At 45.6% G+C, this 17,845-nt stretch overlaps 1 protein-coding gene across 1 annotated transcript in view; it reads right to left on the minus strand.

Moving 5' to 3' along the window:
- LOC134354130 (transmembrane protease serine 6) overlaps positions 1-17,845 on the minus strand; it is a 95,274-nt gene that overhangs the window by 24,100 nt on the left and 53,329 nt on the right. The window contains exons 8-12 of the mRNA XM_063062930.1: positions 16,414-16,550; positions 13,248-13,360; positions 9,024-9,133; positions 5,624-5,766; positions 3,473-3,571 (exon numbers count right to left, since the gene is read on the minus strand). Of these exons, the coding sequence (XP_062919000.1) occupies positions 3,473-3,571; positions 5,624-5,766; positions 9,024-9,133; positions 13,248-13,360; positions 16,414-16,550 (602 nt within the window). The remainder of the gene's footprint in view (positions 1-3,472; positions 3,572-5,623; positions 5,767-9,023; positions 9,134-13,247; positions 13,361-16,413; positions 16,551-17,845) is intronic.

Below are 17,845 nucleotides of genomic sequence, written 5' to 3' on the forward strand. Positions count from 1 at the left end.
GGCTGCTCCCCAGCTCTGACAAAGGCAATGGTCTGTTTCCTTGTTTCCCTTAAACATTTTAACTTTCACCCTTAACCCATGACCTTTAATTCTAGTCTCACACAATCTCAGTGGAAAAAGCCTGCTTGCATTTATCCTACCTATACCACTCATAATTTTGTATTCGTCTGTCAGATCTCCTTCTTTCTCTTGTGCTCCAGGGCATAATGTCCTAAACTATTCAGCCTTTCCCTGTAACTCAGGCTATCATATCCTAGAAACGTCCTTGTACATTTTCTCTGTGGTCATTCAAGCTTATTGACATCTTTCCTGTAGGTAGGTGACCAGAAATGCACACAATCCTCCAAATTAGGCCTCACCACTTCAACACAACATCTCAACTCCTGTTCTTAATTCTTCGAATTATGAAGTTCAATGTGCTAAGACCACATCTAACTATGATACCACTTTCAAAGAATTACGGATTTCTATCGCCAGATCCCTCTGTTCTACCACAATCCTCAGGGCTCTACTGTTCACTGTTTAAAACCTACTCTGGTTGGTTATCCCAAAGTGCAACACCTCACATTTGTCTGTATTAAATTCCATCCGCCATTTTTCCAGCTGGTCCAGTTCCCATTACAAGTTTGAAAGCCCTCCTTGCTGTTCACTACATCCCCAATCTTGGTGTCATCCACAAATCTGCTGATCCAGTTAAGCACAATATCATCCAGATCATTGATACAAATGACAAGTAACAAAGGACCCAGCTCCGATCCCTGTGGTACCCGACTAGTCACGGGCCTCCAGTCAGAGAGGCAACCATCTACTTCCACTCTCTGTCTTCTCTTGCAAAGCCAGTGTCTAATCCAATTTACAACTTCATCCTGAATGCCAAAAGGCTGAACCCTCTTGACCAGCCTCCCATGTGGGACCTTGTCAAAGGCCTTGCTAATGTCCATGGAGACAACATGCACTGCCTTGCCTTCATCAACTTTCCTGATAATTTCCTCGAAAAACTATAAGATTGGTTAGATATGACCTACCACGCACGAAGCCATGCTGACTACCCTTAATGAGTCCCTGACTATCTAAATATTTATGTATCCAGTCCCTTTGACTTGGTAGCCTGAGTTATAGAGAAAGGCTGAATAGTTTAGGATGTTAATCTTTCTTTTCAAATCTTTTTATTGTATATAGGAAAAATAACATGAGTACATCGAAGTAACAACACTTACAATGCCTCAAAAAAACCCATCATCTTAAAGATTGAAAACAAAATTTTGTGATAACAAAAAAAACCTACTGAGCAGAAAAGTGAGAGAAAAAAAAGAACCCATTAGGTGTACAACCCCGGAGCCATGCATCATACAAAAAGCTTCTAAAAATAAACATCAAACCGCCAGAAAGAAAAGAAAATATACTAAAAAAATTTACAATTAGATCGTGGAAAAATTATATCAATTAACTCAAATGATAATAACGAGAAAATGAGCCCCATCTTTTCTCAAAATCAAATAAAGGTTCAAAGGTTTGACTTCTAATTTTCTCCAAACTAAGACATAGCATCACTTGAGAGAACCATTGTGACAAAGTGGGAGCTGATGTATCCTTCCACTTCAACAAAATGGCCCTCTTAGCTATCAATGTAACAAATGCAATAACATGTTGGTCAGACACAGAAATACCATGAATATTCTGAGGAACTATTCCAAAAAGCACAGTTAATTTATTAGGTTGTAAATTAATTTTAAGTGCTTTGGAAATTGTTGAGAAAACCGACTTCCAGAACTGTTCCAATATAGAACAAGACCAAAACATATGCGTCAGTATAGCTACCTCAGTTTTACATCTATCACAATGACTATCAACATTAGGAAAGATTTTAGAAAATCTCTCCTTTGTCAAATGATAACGATGTACAATTTTAAATTGACTCAATGAATGGCTAGCACAAATTGAAGAAGAGTTAACTAACTTCAATATCCGCAAGAGAAAGAGAAAGAGTTTAGGATGTTATGCCCTGGAGCACAAGAGAAAGAGGGAGATCTGACAGAAGTATACAAAATTATGAGTGCTGTAGATAGGATAAATTCAAAATCCAGTTATTTTGTAAATAACACTATTCTTTGCATTTCTGGTCAGATGCTAACTGCATTTCATTGGCTTTGTATCTGTACTCGGCACAATGACAATAAAGTTGAATCTAATCTAATTACAGTAACTTTCACACAACTGATATGAAGCTCATGTGTCTATAGTTTCCCAGCTCATTCTTAGAGCCTCTCAAACAACGGAACAACATTAGCTATCCTCCATTCCTCCAGCACCTCACCTGTTGCTAAGGACATGTTCAACATCTCTGCTAGGGCTCCTGCAATTTCTGTTCCCCCTCCCACGGGGTCCGAGGGAACACCTGGTCAGGCCCAGGGGATTTATCCACTCTAATTTGTCTCGAGGCAGCAAACACCTCCTCCTTTGTGACCTGTATATAAACAGGAATTAATGTACTCACACTTGAGGGACAACTTACTGCCGCCAGGTAACCCACCTTTGGGATGTGGGAGCACCAAGGGGAACCTACACTGTCACAGGGACCAGCACACACAGAATGCTGGGGGAACTCTGCAGGTCAGGCAGCATCTATGGAGGGAAATGAACAGTCAGCGTTTTGTGCCGAGACCCTCCAACAGCGGTCCATTACCCTCCATAGGTACTGCCTGGCCTGCTGAGTTCTTTAGAGTGTATTGGTCAAGATTTCCAGCATCCGTAGGATTTTTCTGTGTCTCGGTCACAGGGGGAGTGTGCAAACTCCACGCAGACAGCACCCGACATCGGGACTGAATGCTGTGCAGCTGGAGAAGATTCCAGAGATAGGGGTGGTGGATGTAGGGTGAACGCATTGAGGAGATTTAAACAGGAGAACAGTATTTACAAAATTAGAGCAACATGTCTTTCCATGGCCTCCTCTTCTGACACCATTAGACCACTCTCAGGGAGGAGCAATGTCTAGGTAGCCTCCAACCCAATGAATATCAATTTCTCCTTCTGGTGATCTTCTTCTTCCTTTTCCTTTTCCCTTTCCTCTTCCCCAGTCTGGCCATTACCTCTTCCTATCACCTCTCCACAGTACTCCTTCTCTTCCCTGTCTCCCATGGTCCACTCTCCTCTCCTATCAGATTCTTCCTTCTCCAGCCCTCTACCTTATCCATCCCCTTGGCTTCACCTGTCACCTTCCAGCTAGCCTCCTTCCCCTCCCCCACCTTTTCATCCCGGCTTCTTCCCCCTTCCTTTCCAGTCTTGATGAAGGGTCTCAGCCCGAAACGTCCATCGTTTATTCATTTCCACAGCTGCTGCCTGACCTGCTGAATTCCTCCAGTGCGTTACTCTGGATTTCCAGCACCTGCAGAATCTCGTGTTTAACATTGGACCTTGTCCGACAGCTGACCTCCCCCAACTCCCTCTGGGAAAGGTGCAAGGTGTTTTGTTTTACCACAGTTGTTCTCGTCCGCATTATTGCTGCAGTCTTTCAGGCCGTCGCACTCTGGGACGCACAGACCAGACACCGTGCAAAAGACACCATCAGGACAGGCTGCAACACAGACAGAGGAACAGTCAATGCAAAGCTGTAGTTTTGCAGATCCACTGTGAATGCCCACAAGAAAATGAATCTCAGGGTTGTGTATGGTGAGATATTTGTACAAATTTACTTTGAACCCTGTGGTATAAATGGGCACTTTTCCCATGGGGCTCTATTATCTGGCCTGATGCCTGTAACTAGATGAGTCACCCATAGGTGCTATCACATCCTACCAAATCCTGCCACAGCAGGTGTGGAATTTTACGTTTAATGAAAAGTGTTTGACAAAACCTGGCAATGATGATGGAAGATGAGAAAATGTGCAGAGACCTGTGATGAGGAAACCTGGAAATGGTGTGTGGTAATGGTGTTTGAAGTCATATTTTGCTCTCTAATATCGACTCGCCACATCTGAGCAATTGGTCATTCTAGACCAAGAATCTGATTCTGAAAGTCTCTGGGATGACTCTATAAAACCCTGGTTAGACCACGCTTGGAATATTGCGTTCAGTTCTGGTAGGAAGGATGCAGAAGCTTCAGAGAGGTTGCAGAGGAGATTCCCCAGGGGTACTGCCTGGATTAGAGGGCATTTCTTGTGAAAATGGGCTGAGCGGGATAGGGCTTTTTTCTTTGTTGTGAAGGAGGATGAGAGGAGACTTGATAGAGGTGTACAAATGGATAAGAGGCACAGAAAGAGTGGATGGCCAGAGAATATTTCTCAGGGTGGAAGTGGTCAATACGAGGGGGCATAATTTTAAGGTGATTGGAGGAAAGCACAGGAAGGACCAATAAGGTTGTTATAGCCAGGGGTTGTTATGGGGACCAGTTCCCGCTACTTATTAAATGCTTCCAATGGCGTGCACCTCAAATAGCCTCTGACAACCGAGTCCAGCTCCTGGCCTTCATGTGTGGCTTAGTTACTAAGCCTGGTGGAACTATTTCTACTGACAGGAGAAGGGCAAAGGTGGGTTAATGGTGCTTTAAAGCCAATCATTTTGGGCAGATGGGGCTTGTCAGCCATGGTTGGCAGCTCATCCAGAAGGAAAACTCTAATCTCAACCCTCCGCTGCCTTGCGGCTACACCCACTCATGGGGAGGGCTTTGGGAGTAAACCCCAAGGGAGAAGGCCGCAGCTGGAGTCCCTAAGACAGTCCTACATCGAGCTCAATGCTGACTGGCAACTCCTGCGACACTGCTGGTACCAAACTGTATCGGTCCCTGCCGTTCCTTTGGATTCATCGGATACACGGAGAGGGGGAGCTTGTTACATGGTCAACAGCTTGCTCTCCATGTCGTACTGCCCAGGCTTGTGTATTCAGACAGCTAGGATCAACCCTGACTGACAGAGGCCTCAACATCAACATCAAATAGGAGGGATGACAGAGTTGAGTTCTTCACACAGAGAGTGGTGGGTGCGTGGAACGCCCTGCCTGAGGTGGTGGTAGAGGCAGATACATTAGGGACATTTAAGAAACTCATAGATAGGCACATGGATGATAGAAAAATGGAGGGATATGCGGGGGTGGGAGGGAGGTTTAGATTGATCTTGCAGTAGGTTAGAAGTTTGGCATAGCATTGTGGGCAGAGTATCTGTACTGTAATATTCTATGTTTTTTCTTTCATCTGAGAGTCCCTTAAATGTCCCTAATGTACCTTCCTCCATCACCATCCCTGACATGCGCTCTGCACCCTCTGTGTATAATAAAAAGCTACCTCTGGCAACCCCTCTCTATACTCCTCTCCAATCACCTTAAAGTCACACCCCCTCAAATTAGTCAGGGATGCCCCACCCCAGGGGAGGAGCCTCAGGCTGCCCAGCTCTTCCCCCCAGGGGAGGAGCCTGGGGCCGCCCCGCCCCCCCAGGGGAGGAGCCTGGGGCTTCCCCACCCCCAGGGAGGAGCCTCGGGCTGCCCCGCCCCCAGGGGAGGAGCCTGGGGCTGCCCCACCCCCAGGGAGGAGCCTCAGGCTGCCCCGCCCCAGGGAAAAGGAAGCTGGAGATGGATGGAACCAGCATCTCAGCGAGGCCCGACCGCTGCACCAGGCCCCCACCCCAAACACACGTACGGTTGGATTGGTTGAAGAGGCTGTACTGGAACTGGATGCCCGGCCCCGTCAGCGTCACCTCGGAGCTGAAGGTCACTTTTGTGGTCAGTGCCACGGCGAAGATTCTCTCCGCGTACGGTTGCAGCAGTCTCTGTCCGCACAGCCTGGGGGGAAGAGGACGTGGCGTTAGACATGCTTCAGGTGACGGGGTAGGTGGGTGAGGGAAGTGGGAATGATGTGAGAGGTAGGGAGGTGATTCTACAACCTACAGTCTCCCTTTCAAGGACTCTTTGAAGATTATTTTGCAAAATGCCTCTGTTTTCTGTCAAAATCTGAATGAGCATCAGAATCAGGTTTTTGGTATTTATTGCATATGCCTGCAAAATCTTCCCGCTGCCGCCTGTAACGATTCTGTATGTTCTCCCCGTGACTGCGTGGGTTTCCTCCTGGAGCTCCGGTTTCCTCCCACAGTCCAAACCGGTTGGTAGGTTGATTGGTCATTGTAAATTTGCCTGTGATTAGGCTGAGGTTATATCGGGAATTGCTGGGCTCGTGGCTCAAAGGGCCAGAAGGCCTATTCCACACGGTGTCACAATCAATCAATAAATAAATAAACAATTGTGGACATACGGTAGTCCGTGAATTTTGTTCTGTGGCAGCAGTACGGTACAATACATGAAATTGACTAAATTACAAAATACATATTTCAAAAATGAAATAATTAGTGCTAAAATAGTCACTGACCAACACAGTCCAACAAAATGCTGGAGGAACTCAGCAGGCCAGGCAGCATCTATGGTAATGAGTAAACAGTCGACGTTTCGAGCCGAGACCCTTCATCGGGTTGAGCCCTTTTGTCTGAGAAGGAAGGGGGGAAAAATACCAGAAGAAAAAGGTGGGGGCGGGAGAAGGAGGCTGGCTGGCAGGTGGTGGGTGAAGCCTGGTGGGTGGGAAAGGTCAAGGGCTGGAGAGGAAGGAATCTGATAGGAGAGGAGAGTGGACAATATGAGAGACGGAAGGAGTAGGGGCACAAGCTGAGAGGGCAGCCCAAAAGAGTCGACAAAACAGCACGCCCACAACTTACCTGTATGTGCTCGGAATGCAGGAGGAAAGCGCAGCACCCGAGGGAATCCCACATAGATACGGGAGGACATACAAACTCCTTACAGTCAGTGACACCAGACTGGTGATCGCTGGCACCGTAAAGCGTTGTGTTAACCACCGCGCCCTGTTCTCAGCGTTACATCTCTCTTATTTGGACAATTTATCTTCTGTTGCACATAGTTTTTTTTAATGTATAGTTTTTTGTGTGATTTCTATTGTATTTCTTTACTTTCCTGTGAATGCTCGCCAAGAAAATGAACCTCAAAGTAGTGTGTGGTAACATGCATGTACTTTCATAATAAATTTACTTTTGAATTTGAACTTCGATAAGTGAAAGAGATAAGTTGTTGACGAATAAGGAATCTGATAGCAGAGGTCTGTTGGTCGAGGTTGACCATGGATGTTACATCCCAGCTGTCTACGTGATACACAAGCCAGGACAGTACAATATGGAGAGCAAGCTGTTGCCCAGACAGCAGGCTCCGGCTCTCCATGTAGCCGATAAATCCAACGGAACTGCAGAAACCAATACAGTTTGGCATCAATGTCATTGCAGAACTCAATGCAGGACTGCCTTAGGGACTCTAGCCCTGGGTTTACTCCTGAAGCCTTCCCCATGAGTGGGTATGGCTGCAAGGCAGCAGAGGTTTGAGATCAGAGTTTTCTTGTCCTAGACGAGCTGCCAACTAGGGCTGACGAGCCCAATCTGCTCAAAGTGACAGTTTTAAGGCACCAGTAACCTGCCTTTGCCCCTTCTCCTCTCAGTGGAAATGGCTCCGCTGGGCTTAGTAGCTAAACCACATGTGAAGGTCAGGAGCTGGACTTGGTTGTCAGAAGCTATTTGAGACACACACCACTGGGAGCATTTAAAAAAAAAATTATTGAGATACAGTGTGGAATAGGCTCTTCGAGCTGTGCTAGCAACCCCCGATTTAACCCTGGCCTAATCACTGGATATTTTTTACAATGACCAATTAACCTACCAACCGGTGTGAATTTGGACTGTGGGAGGAAACCAGAGCACCCAGAGGAAACCCATGCGGTCACGGTGAGAAGATGCAAACTTCTTACAGACAGTGGCAGGAACTCAATAGGTTGTGGGAGCTTATCGCCACTACAACCCCCGGCTGTAACAACCTTAAGGAGCGGACCAGAGGAAGGAGCGATACACATAAAACGCTGGAGGAACTCAGCAGGCCAGGCAGCGTCTAGGAAAAGAGTACAGTCATGTGTGCTGCCTGGCCTGCTGCGTTCCTCCAGCATTTTGTGTGTGTTGCTCGCATTTCCAGCATCTGCAGATTTTCTCTTGTTTGTGACCAGAGGACGGAGCTGGGCAAGTCATGAGGGCAAGGGGGAGGAAGAGAAGGAACTAATTTGAGGCTGATACCCTCCATGAGTGCCCTAAAAACCTCCTCTTAGTTTTCTTTTGGTTTAAATACCACCTGGAAGTTCCTTTGTGGAAGAGCTGAGAGAAATTCTGCTCCGGAATTCAGGATGGGGCCCACAGCACCTGCTGGAGGGTTGCTTGTGTAGGGAACGAGGCAGTTCAGTTGGACACAAGGGCTGTTCCGCAGCTGGGAAGAGGGAACTCTGAGCATTGCTCGGTCTGTGGTCAGCCTGATTCCCTCCCCAGCACACCAGGCTGGAAGCGATGCTCCCGTGTGGTACCAGGGGAGTGCAGCATCACCACGAGAAGTTCAGCCCTTCTCTGGTGGACTTCAAAGCACCCGCAAAGCAGCAGTGAACGGACCCAGCCCGTGGGATCTTGCTGCACACAAACTGGCTTCTACAACACAACCACAATCGCAGGTACTCAACAGAACTCGGGGACATCACGAGGTGCTGGAAGGTGCTTTAATAGAGGATAAAGATTAGTTTTATTTGTCACACGTACCTTGAAACACACAGTTAAACGTGTCGTTTGTGTTAACGACCAACACAGTCCAAGGACGTGCTGGAGGCAGCCTGCAAGTGTTGCCGTGCTTCCTGTCCCGTAACTCAAGAGCCCTGACTGGTACGTGTTTGGAATGTGGGAGGAAACTGGAGCGCCCGGAGGAGACCCACACACTCACAGGGACAAAACATGTAAACCCCTTACAGTTTGTGGCAGGGACTGAATCTGGGATGGTGACCCCGGGGTCTGCAAAGCGTTACACTAACCACAATGCTACCGTGTCGCCCCGTTTTCTGTAAATGCCAGTAATATTTGTCAACTGCACATCACCAGGAGTGACCGGGGAAGAAGGCTTCCAGGTGGAAGGAGTCGGGAGGAGGAAAAGAACAAAAAAAAGACAAGTGAAGAAGAGGTTGAACTTACTTTCGGTTTTGCACCATCCACTGGCCTTGGGAGCAGGGATCTCTGAACAAGGGTGTGTTCAGTTCGTAGCCGTCAAACCACAAAGTGATTCCATAGTCAAGGGATGGGACCTGCGAGGTGAGACAGGACACTGAGAGAAGATGAATCAGGTCCCTGGCCCTTCACTGTGACAACTGAGTAAAGTTCATCAAAGTAGATTTATTATCAGAGTACATATATATGTCACAATCCAAAGGTTGATACGTCAGCTGGACAGATGAAGTACCCCAGGGTTCTGAAAGAGGCGGCTGAAGAGATCGTGGGAGCATTAGTAATGATCTTTCATGAATCTCTAGATTCTGGCATGGCTCGAGAGGACTATAGAATTGCAAATGTCATTCCGCTCTTCAAGAAGGGAGAGAGGCATGAAGAAAGGAAATTATAGGCCAGCTAGTCTGACCTCAGTAGTTGGGAAGATGTTGGAATTGATTCATTTTGGGATACTTGGAGACACATGATAAAACAGGCCTCAGTCAGCCTGGTTTTTCTCAAAGGAAAATCTTGCCTGAGAGATCTGCTGGAATTACTTGAAGAAATAACAAGCAGGATAGACAAAGGAGAATTGGTTGATGTTGTGTACTTGGATTTTCAGAAGGCTTTTGGCAAGGTAGCTGCTAAACAAGCTACGAACCCATGGTATTACAGGAAAGATTCGAGCATGGATAAAATAGTGGCTGATTGGCGGAAGGCAAAGAGTGGGAATAAAGGGAGCACTTATTTACTTATTGACATACAGCATGGAATCATGCCATGCCACCCAGTACCCCACGATTTAATCCTACCCAATCACAGAACAATTTCCAAAGACCAATTAACCTACCAACCAGTATGTCTTCAGACCGTTGGAGGAAACTGTGGCGCCCGGAGGAGACCCACGCAGAACGTACAAACTCCTTACAGGCAGTGACAGGATTTGAACCTGGGTCGCTGGTACTGTAAAGCGCTGTGCCAACCACTACACTACCACGCCTGCTGGTGTCTAGTGGCGTTCCTCAGGGGTCTGTGTTAGGGTCACTTCTTTTTATAATACATGTCAATGATTTGGATGATGGAATTGATTACTTTGTTGCAAAGTTTTCAGGTGATATGAAAATTGGTGGGGGGGCAGGTAGTTTTGAGGAAGTAGGAAGACCAGAGAAGGACTTAAACAGATTAGGAGAATGGGCAAAGAAGTGGCAGATGGAATACAGTGTCAGGAAGTGTATGGTCATGCACTTTGGTAGAAGAAATTAAAGGCTAGACTATTTTCTAAATGGAGAGAAAATTCAAAAATTTAAGGTGCAAAGGGACTTGGGAGTCCTAATGCAGGATTTCCAAAAGGTTAATTTGTAGGTTGAGTCAGTGGTGAGAAAGGTGAATGTTAGCATTCATTTCAAGAGGACGAGAATGTAAAAGCAAGGATGTAACGTTGAGGCTTTACAAAGTATTGATGAGGCCTCACGGAGTATTGTGAGCATTTTTGGGCTCTTTATCTAAGGAAGGATGTGCTGACATTGGACAGGGTTCAAAGGAGGTTCACAAAAAGCTTGTGATACAAGGAGAGGTTGATGGCACTGGGCCTCTGCTCACTGGAATTCAGAAGAGTAAGGTGTGACCTCATTGAAACCTATCGTATCTTGAAAGGCCTCGATAGAGTGGATGTGGAGAGGATGTTCCCTGTGGTGGGGGAGTCTAGGACCAGAGGGCACAAGGTGGGCATCCTTTAAGAACGGAGAGGAGGAGTAATTTCTTTAGCCAGAGTGGCATAAATCTATGGAATTTGTTGTCATAGGCGGCTGTGGAGGCCAAATGGTTGGGTATATCTAAGACAAAGGTTGATAAATTCTTGATTGATCAGGGCATGAAGAGATACAGGGAGAGGGCAGGAGATTGAGGCTGAGAGGGAAATGGATCAGCCATAATGAAATGGCGGAGCAGACTCAATGGGCCGAATGGCCTAATTCTGCCCCTGTATCTTACAGTCTTATGATCTATATCCACCCATGAGATTTATTTTCTTCATTTTCTTGTGGGCAATCACAGCAAATACAAGAAACACAATAGAATCAATAAAAGATCATACCCAGCAGGACGGACAAACAACCGAGGTGCAAAAGACAACAAATATTGCAAGTACAAAAGACAAAACAAATAATAATAATAAATAAACAATAAATATCAAGAACGAGATGAAGAGTCCTTGCATGTGAGTCCACTGGTTGTGGGAACAGTTCAGTGATGGGACGAGTGAAGTTATCCCCTCTGGTTCAAGAGCCTGATGGTTGAGGGGGAATAACTGATCCTGAAACCTGGTGGTGTGGGTCCTGAGGCTCCTGTACCTTCCTTTTGTTAGCAGCACCAAGAAGAGAGGATGACCTACGTGGTGGGGGTCCCGAATGGCAAAGCTCCGTGTAGATGTGCTCAGTGGTGGGGAGGGCTTTACCTGTGATTGACTGGGCCAGATCCACTACTTTATGTAGGATTTTCCATTCAAGGGCATTGGTGTTTCCATATCAGGCTGTGATGCAGTAAGTCAATATACAACAGGCGTCAGAGAACATTTCAGGAGTGCAGGAATTTGGTTATGTGTTTCATTGGAACGGGGCTGCATGAGGACATACCCGATCAAAACTTCTCCATGGACGGCTTCCAGACCGCTCCGGCTGACCGGAAGTGCACTGAGAGCGGTGAGCATAAAGGAGTTGGGTGCTTACTGTTCTGGTTAACAACAGATGGTGCAATCTGGGTCATATTACGATCGAGGAACATGTTTGCAGACTGGATATTGAATTTTTTACTGTTGGACTTCGGCCACATTCCACCGAGATACGACACTGGGCGGCACAGGAGGTCATTCCCGCCTGTGGCCATCGAATGTGCAGCTCCTCCCGTGGAGGGTCAGACACCCTGAGCCAATAGACTGGTCTTGGACTTATTTTCCATCTGGCATAGTTTGCATTTTGTTGTTTGATTGTTTGTGGTTTTTGTATTGCTATATTTACGCTCTATTCTTGGTTGGTGCGGCTGTAACGAAACCCAATTTCCCTCGGGATTAATAAAGTATATCTAGCTATCTATCTATCTATACTCTCCACTACACATTTCTAAAGCATAACATCTAAAACTTTGACGTGCCAAATCTTGTGTGAACTCCGAAGGAATTAGAGGCACTGCCATGCATTCTTTGTAATTGCACTTACGCGCTGGCCCCAGGAGGACAGGTTCTCCAAAATAATAACATCAAGGAATTTGAAATTTCTGATCCTCCAATGAGGACTGGCTCATGGACCTCTGGTTTCCTCATCTTGAAATCAATAATCATCTTTTTGGCCTTGCTGACATTGAGTGAGGGGTTGTTGTTATGGCACTACCCGGCTGGATTTTTAATCTCCCCCCTCAATGCTGATTCGCCACCACTTTTAATTGGGCCTACGTCAGTGGTGTAATCAGCAAACTGGAATATGGCGTTGGAGCTGTGCTTACCCACACAGTCCTAAGTGTAGACCGAGTAGAGCAGGGGGCTAAGCACCCAGCCTTGTGCTGACGGAGATTGTGGAGGAGATGTTGCTGCCAATCCCAATTTACTGGGGCCTGCAGGTGAGGAAACTGAGGATCCAATTGTACAAGGAGGTATTGAGGCCAAGGCCTTGAAGCCTATTGATTAGTTTTGAGGGGATGATAGTACTGAATGCCGAGCTGTAGTCAATAAAGATGCATCTTTGCTGCCCAGATGTTCCAGGGTCGAACGAAGACCCAGTGAGACGGCATCTGCCGTGGACCTGTTGCTCCGGTAGGTAAATTGGAATGGCTTCAAGTTGCTTCTCATGCAGGAATTGATCTGTTTCTTTGTCAAAAGGCTTCATTACTGTGGATGTAAGTGCTGCAGTAATTACCCTCAACCATCAGGCTCTTGAACAAACTTTACTCAACTTCACTTATCCCATCACTGAACCTATGGACTATCTTTCTTTCTTTATTATCATCATTTCTTTAGTTTTGTATTTGCACAGTCTGTTGTCTCTGGCACATTGGTTGATCACCCAAGGTGCTGCAGTCTTTCATTGACTCTGTTATAGTTATTATTCCATGATGGATTTACTGGGTATGCTCACAAGAAAACGATCCTCAGGGTTGTACAAGAGGACACATGTGTACTTTGATGACAGATTTACTTTGAACTTTAGTGTGGGTGTGCAGATCACTTACAGTGAAGTACCAGGTACAGTGGGCATTGGGTGGGTAATAGCTCGGAAAGTACGGCGTGCTGCAGTTGCCTTGAATGCCCCATTCTTCTCTCAAGGTGATGTTAGCAAAGCATTCTGAAACAAAAAAGACAAAGCCATGAGGATTTAATTTACACATTTAAATTGGCCACCCAGCTACAGGAAGAATGGAATTAAGCTGGAGGAGATACAGGAAGGATGTTGCCCAGACTGGGGTTATGGGGAGAGACTGAATAGGCTGGACATAAACACAAGACATTCTGAAGATGCTGGAAACCCAGAGCAACACACGAAATGCTGGAGAAACTCAGCAGGTCAGGCAGCATCTATAGAGAGGAATAAACAGTCGACAGTTCAGGCCTCAGCCATTCATCAGGACTTTTATTCCATGAAGTTTAAGAGCCTGAGAGCCCACACTCAATGATTTCGAAACAGCTTCTTCCCCTCCACCATCAGATTTCTGAACGGACAGTGAACCCATGAACACTATCTCACTACTTCTGTTCTCTTTTTGCACAACTTCAGGGACCAATGGGCTCACTTTCAAGACTCTTCATCTCATGTTCTCGATGTTTAGTGCTTATTTATTTGTTATTATTATTATTATTTCTTTTTGTATTTGTATAGAATGTTGTCTTTTGTACATTGGCTGTTTGTCCTGTTGGGGGTGGTCTTTCATTGATTCCATGGTGCTTCTTGCATTCATTGTGAATGCCCGCAAGAAAATGAACTTCAGGGTTGTACATGCTGACATATAGTGGCTATAAAAAGCATTTGCCCCCCCCCCCCCGGGAAGTTTTCAGGTTTTATTGTTTTATAACAATGAATCACAGTGGATTTAATTTGGCTTTTTTTTACACTGATCAGCAGAAAGACTCTTTCATGCCAAAGTGAAAGCAGATCTCTACAAAATGATCTAAATTAATTACAAATATAGAACACAAAATAATTGATTGCATAAGTATTCACTCCTTTAATATCACACACCAAATCATCACTGGTGCAGCCAATTGGTTTTAGAAAGTCACATAATTAGTTAAATGGAGTCAAGGTGTTTCAACTGATTGTAGTAAAAATACACCTGTATCTGGAAGGCCCAACTGCTGGTGAATCAGTATCCTGGCGAAAACTACATCATGAAGAACACTCCAAGCAACTCCACACAAAGGTCAAGTCAGGAGATGGATACAAGAACATTTCCAGGTCACTGAATATCCCTTGGAGTACAGTTAAGTCAATCATCAAGAAATGGAAAGAATATGGCACAGCTGTAGATCTGCCCAGAGCAGGCCGTCCTCAAAAACTGAGTGACCGTGCAGGAAGGGGACTAGTGAGGGAGGCCACCAAGAGACCTATGACGACTCTGGAGGAGTTACAAGCTTCAGTGGCTGAGATGGGAGAGACTGCGTATACAACTGTTGCCCGGGTGCTTCACCAGTCACAGCTTTATGGGGGAGAGGCCAAGAGAAAGCCTCTGTTCAAAAAAATCTCACATGAAAGCTCAGCTAGAGTTTGCCAGGTGGCATGAGGGATACTCTGAAGTCAGCTGGAATAAGGTTCTGTGGACTGATGAAACCAAAATTGAGCTTTTTGGCCATTAAACTAAATGCTATGTTTGGCATAAGCCAAACACCGCACATCATCGAAAACACACCATCCCTATTGTGAAGCATGGTGGGGATTACATCATGCTGTGGGGATGCTTCACTGCAGCAGGCCCTGGAAGGCTTGTGAAGGTCAAGGGTAAAATGAATGCAGCAAAATACAGGGAAATCCTGGAGGAAAACCTGATGCAGTCTGCACGAGAACTGCGACTTGGGAGAAGATTTGTTTTCCAGCAAGACACAAAGCATAAAGCCAAAACTACACAGGAATGGCTTAAAAACAACAAAGTTAATGAACTGGAATGGCCAAGTCAGCGTCCAGACTACATCCAACTGAGGATTTGTGGCTGGACTTGAAAAGGGCTGTTCACTCACGATCCCCATGCAATCTGACAGAGCTTGAGCAGTTTTGTAAAGAAGAATGGGAAAAATTGCAGTGTCTAGATGTGCAAAGCTGATAAAGACCTATCCAACCAGACTCAAGGCTGTAATTGCTGCCAAAGGTGCATCTACTAAATACTGATTTCAAGGGGTAGAATACTTAATGTAATAATTATTTTGTGTTTTTTATATTTGGATTTAACCTAGATCACTTTGTGGAGATCTGTTTGCAACTGTCACGAGTCTTTTTCTGTTGAACTGTGTCAAAAAAAACCAAATTAATTCCACTGTGATTCAATGTTGTAAAACAATAAAACATGAAAACTTCCAGTGGGGGTGGGGGGTGGGGGAGGTATACTTCTTACAGGCACTGTATATGTACCTTGATAATAAATTTACTTTGAACTTATTTCATTATTTGTGTGAGTGAGTGTGTGTATTATAATTTATAGTGTATTTTATGTATATTGCAATGTATTGCTGCCACAAAACAATAAACTTCATGACATATGCCATTGATATTATTGATAAATATTATCAATGTTATCACTGTTATTGATAACAGTGATAAGTGGCTTCGTTATAGACTAGATAAGTTGAAGGGCCTGTTTCTGTGCTGTACTCCGTGACTCCATTAAACATGATTCTGAATTCTGGTTAATAATTCTGAATGATGAGGACGACAAGTTTATAAAATCATGAGGGGCAGAGACAAAGTAGCTAGTCAGTCTTCCTCGCAAGGATGGAAAGGTTAAACATTAGAGGGCACAGTTTTGAGGTGAGCGGGGAAAATGTTAAAGGACATCTGCGAGGCAGGTAAGCGAATGGAACGAGCTGTTATAGGAAGTGGTAGAGGCAGGAAAAATTACATTGAAAAAAATATTTGGATAGGTAATAGATAGGAAAGGGTTAGATGGGTACGGACCAATGGAAGACATAGATGGGCCAAAGGGCCGGTTTCCACGTTGTATCATCTTATAAAGTAAAGAACAGAGTTAAGTTTCTCTGAGGCTCGACAATGAGCGTTACTGACTGGAGGAGACTGTTCAGCAGGATTGGAGTGAAAGCTTCATCGACTGTACCGCTGCCTCTCCTCGGTGAGATCAGGGTGAGAGAGAGTGCGAGTGTGTTTATGCAGGCAGACGGCAGGCATTGGTTTCTCACCTGGCATTGGCAGAGCCTGTGCTGAGAATCTGAAGGTCTGAGAGCTGCTGTAACGTCCCTCCTTCCAGACAATGGACATGACGTTACTGGAAGAGAGGATTTCGACTGCCGGTTCGTGCCAGTTGCATTTGTACAGGCTGGATGGAGAAAGGACAGAACCGTTTGAAAGTGGAAGAAGCAAGAAACCATCGGGAGGCCCCTCAGACCCACACAACCGTTCCGCAACTCAGTTAGTTCGAGACTTCTGGATCTCCACTCCACCTACGTCTCCTAGGAATCATCCATCTCCGTCTCCAGTGCTCGCAGTCTGATCAGCCTGTGGAGGTTGGAGGGAGTTCCTCACTGACTCCGTGAGGAGGTCCCCGGTGCTGCTGTGAAGGTCCCAGCTTTAGTTTGGATGTGAAGGCCCCCTCCTGTACACTATGGAGAATTCAGTGGTTCAAAGCTTCACTTATTATCAAAGGCTATAACTCTGAAATTGTTCTTCTCCATAATTCTTCCTCTCAACCCCCCATGAGGCATCTCAATCACATCACTTACTTTCAGTCATACTGAACAAACTGGTCTGAGTGAACTCTCCCCTTAATTTAACTCTTTCAGCAGGATCTGATTGACATAATCAGAGTCACAGGCCCTTCAGCCCAACTGTCCCCTGCTGACCAAGCCTAGTTAAGCTAGTCCCATTTTGCCTATATCCGACACTGAACTAGTATAGTGTAATAGTGTCACGCTAACTGTTACGTTACCATGGCGCCCCTAGTACCCTTTAAATATTTCCCTGGTTTCAGATTCTTAGGACTTTACATACCGCTATAATCCTCCGACATTCTAGGAGAAAATGTCCCAGCTTATCCTTTCTCTCCTTGCATCTCAAGCCCTCCTGTCCTAACAACACACACAAAATGCTGGAGGAACTCGGCGTCTATGGAGGGGACTAAACAGTCGACATTTCCAGCTGAGACCCTTCATCAGGACCGGAGGGAAAGGGGGCAGAAGCCTGAATAAGAGATGGGAGGGGGAGGGGAGGCGTACAGGCTGGCAGGTGACAGGTGAGATCAGGTGAGGGGGGAGGTAGGTGGGCAGGGAGGGGGGATTGAAGTATGAAGCTGGGACGTGATGGGTGGAAGTAATAATGGTGGTGTATGGCATTGGGCTAAGGACAGCTCCACCACCATATTTGCTTGCTGATGACACGGCTGTCCTTTATCGGATCAAAGGGGATGATGAATTGACATATCGGCTGGAGCTTTAAAATCTGGCTGAATGATGCCACAATAACAACCTCTTATTTAACGTCAGCAAAGCTAAGATGACTATTGACTTCAAGAGGAAGAAACCGTAGGTTCATGAGCTAGTCCTCATGGTTGATTAGAGGTGAAGAGGGTCTTTAACTTTAAATTCCTTAAACTTAAATCAGTATTTAAGTGCTATT

This window comes from Mobula hypostoma, chromosome 11, assembly GCF_963921235.1.
Source record: "Mobula hypostoma chromosome 11, sMobHyp1.1, whole genome shotgun sequence".
Classification (NCBI taxonomy): domain Eukaryota; kingdom Metazoa; phylum Chordata; class Chondrichthyes; order Myliobatiformes; family Myliobatidae; genus Mobula; species Mobula hypostoma.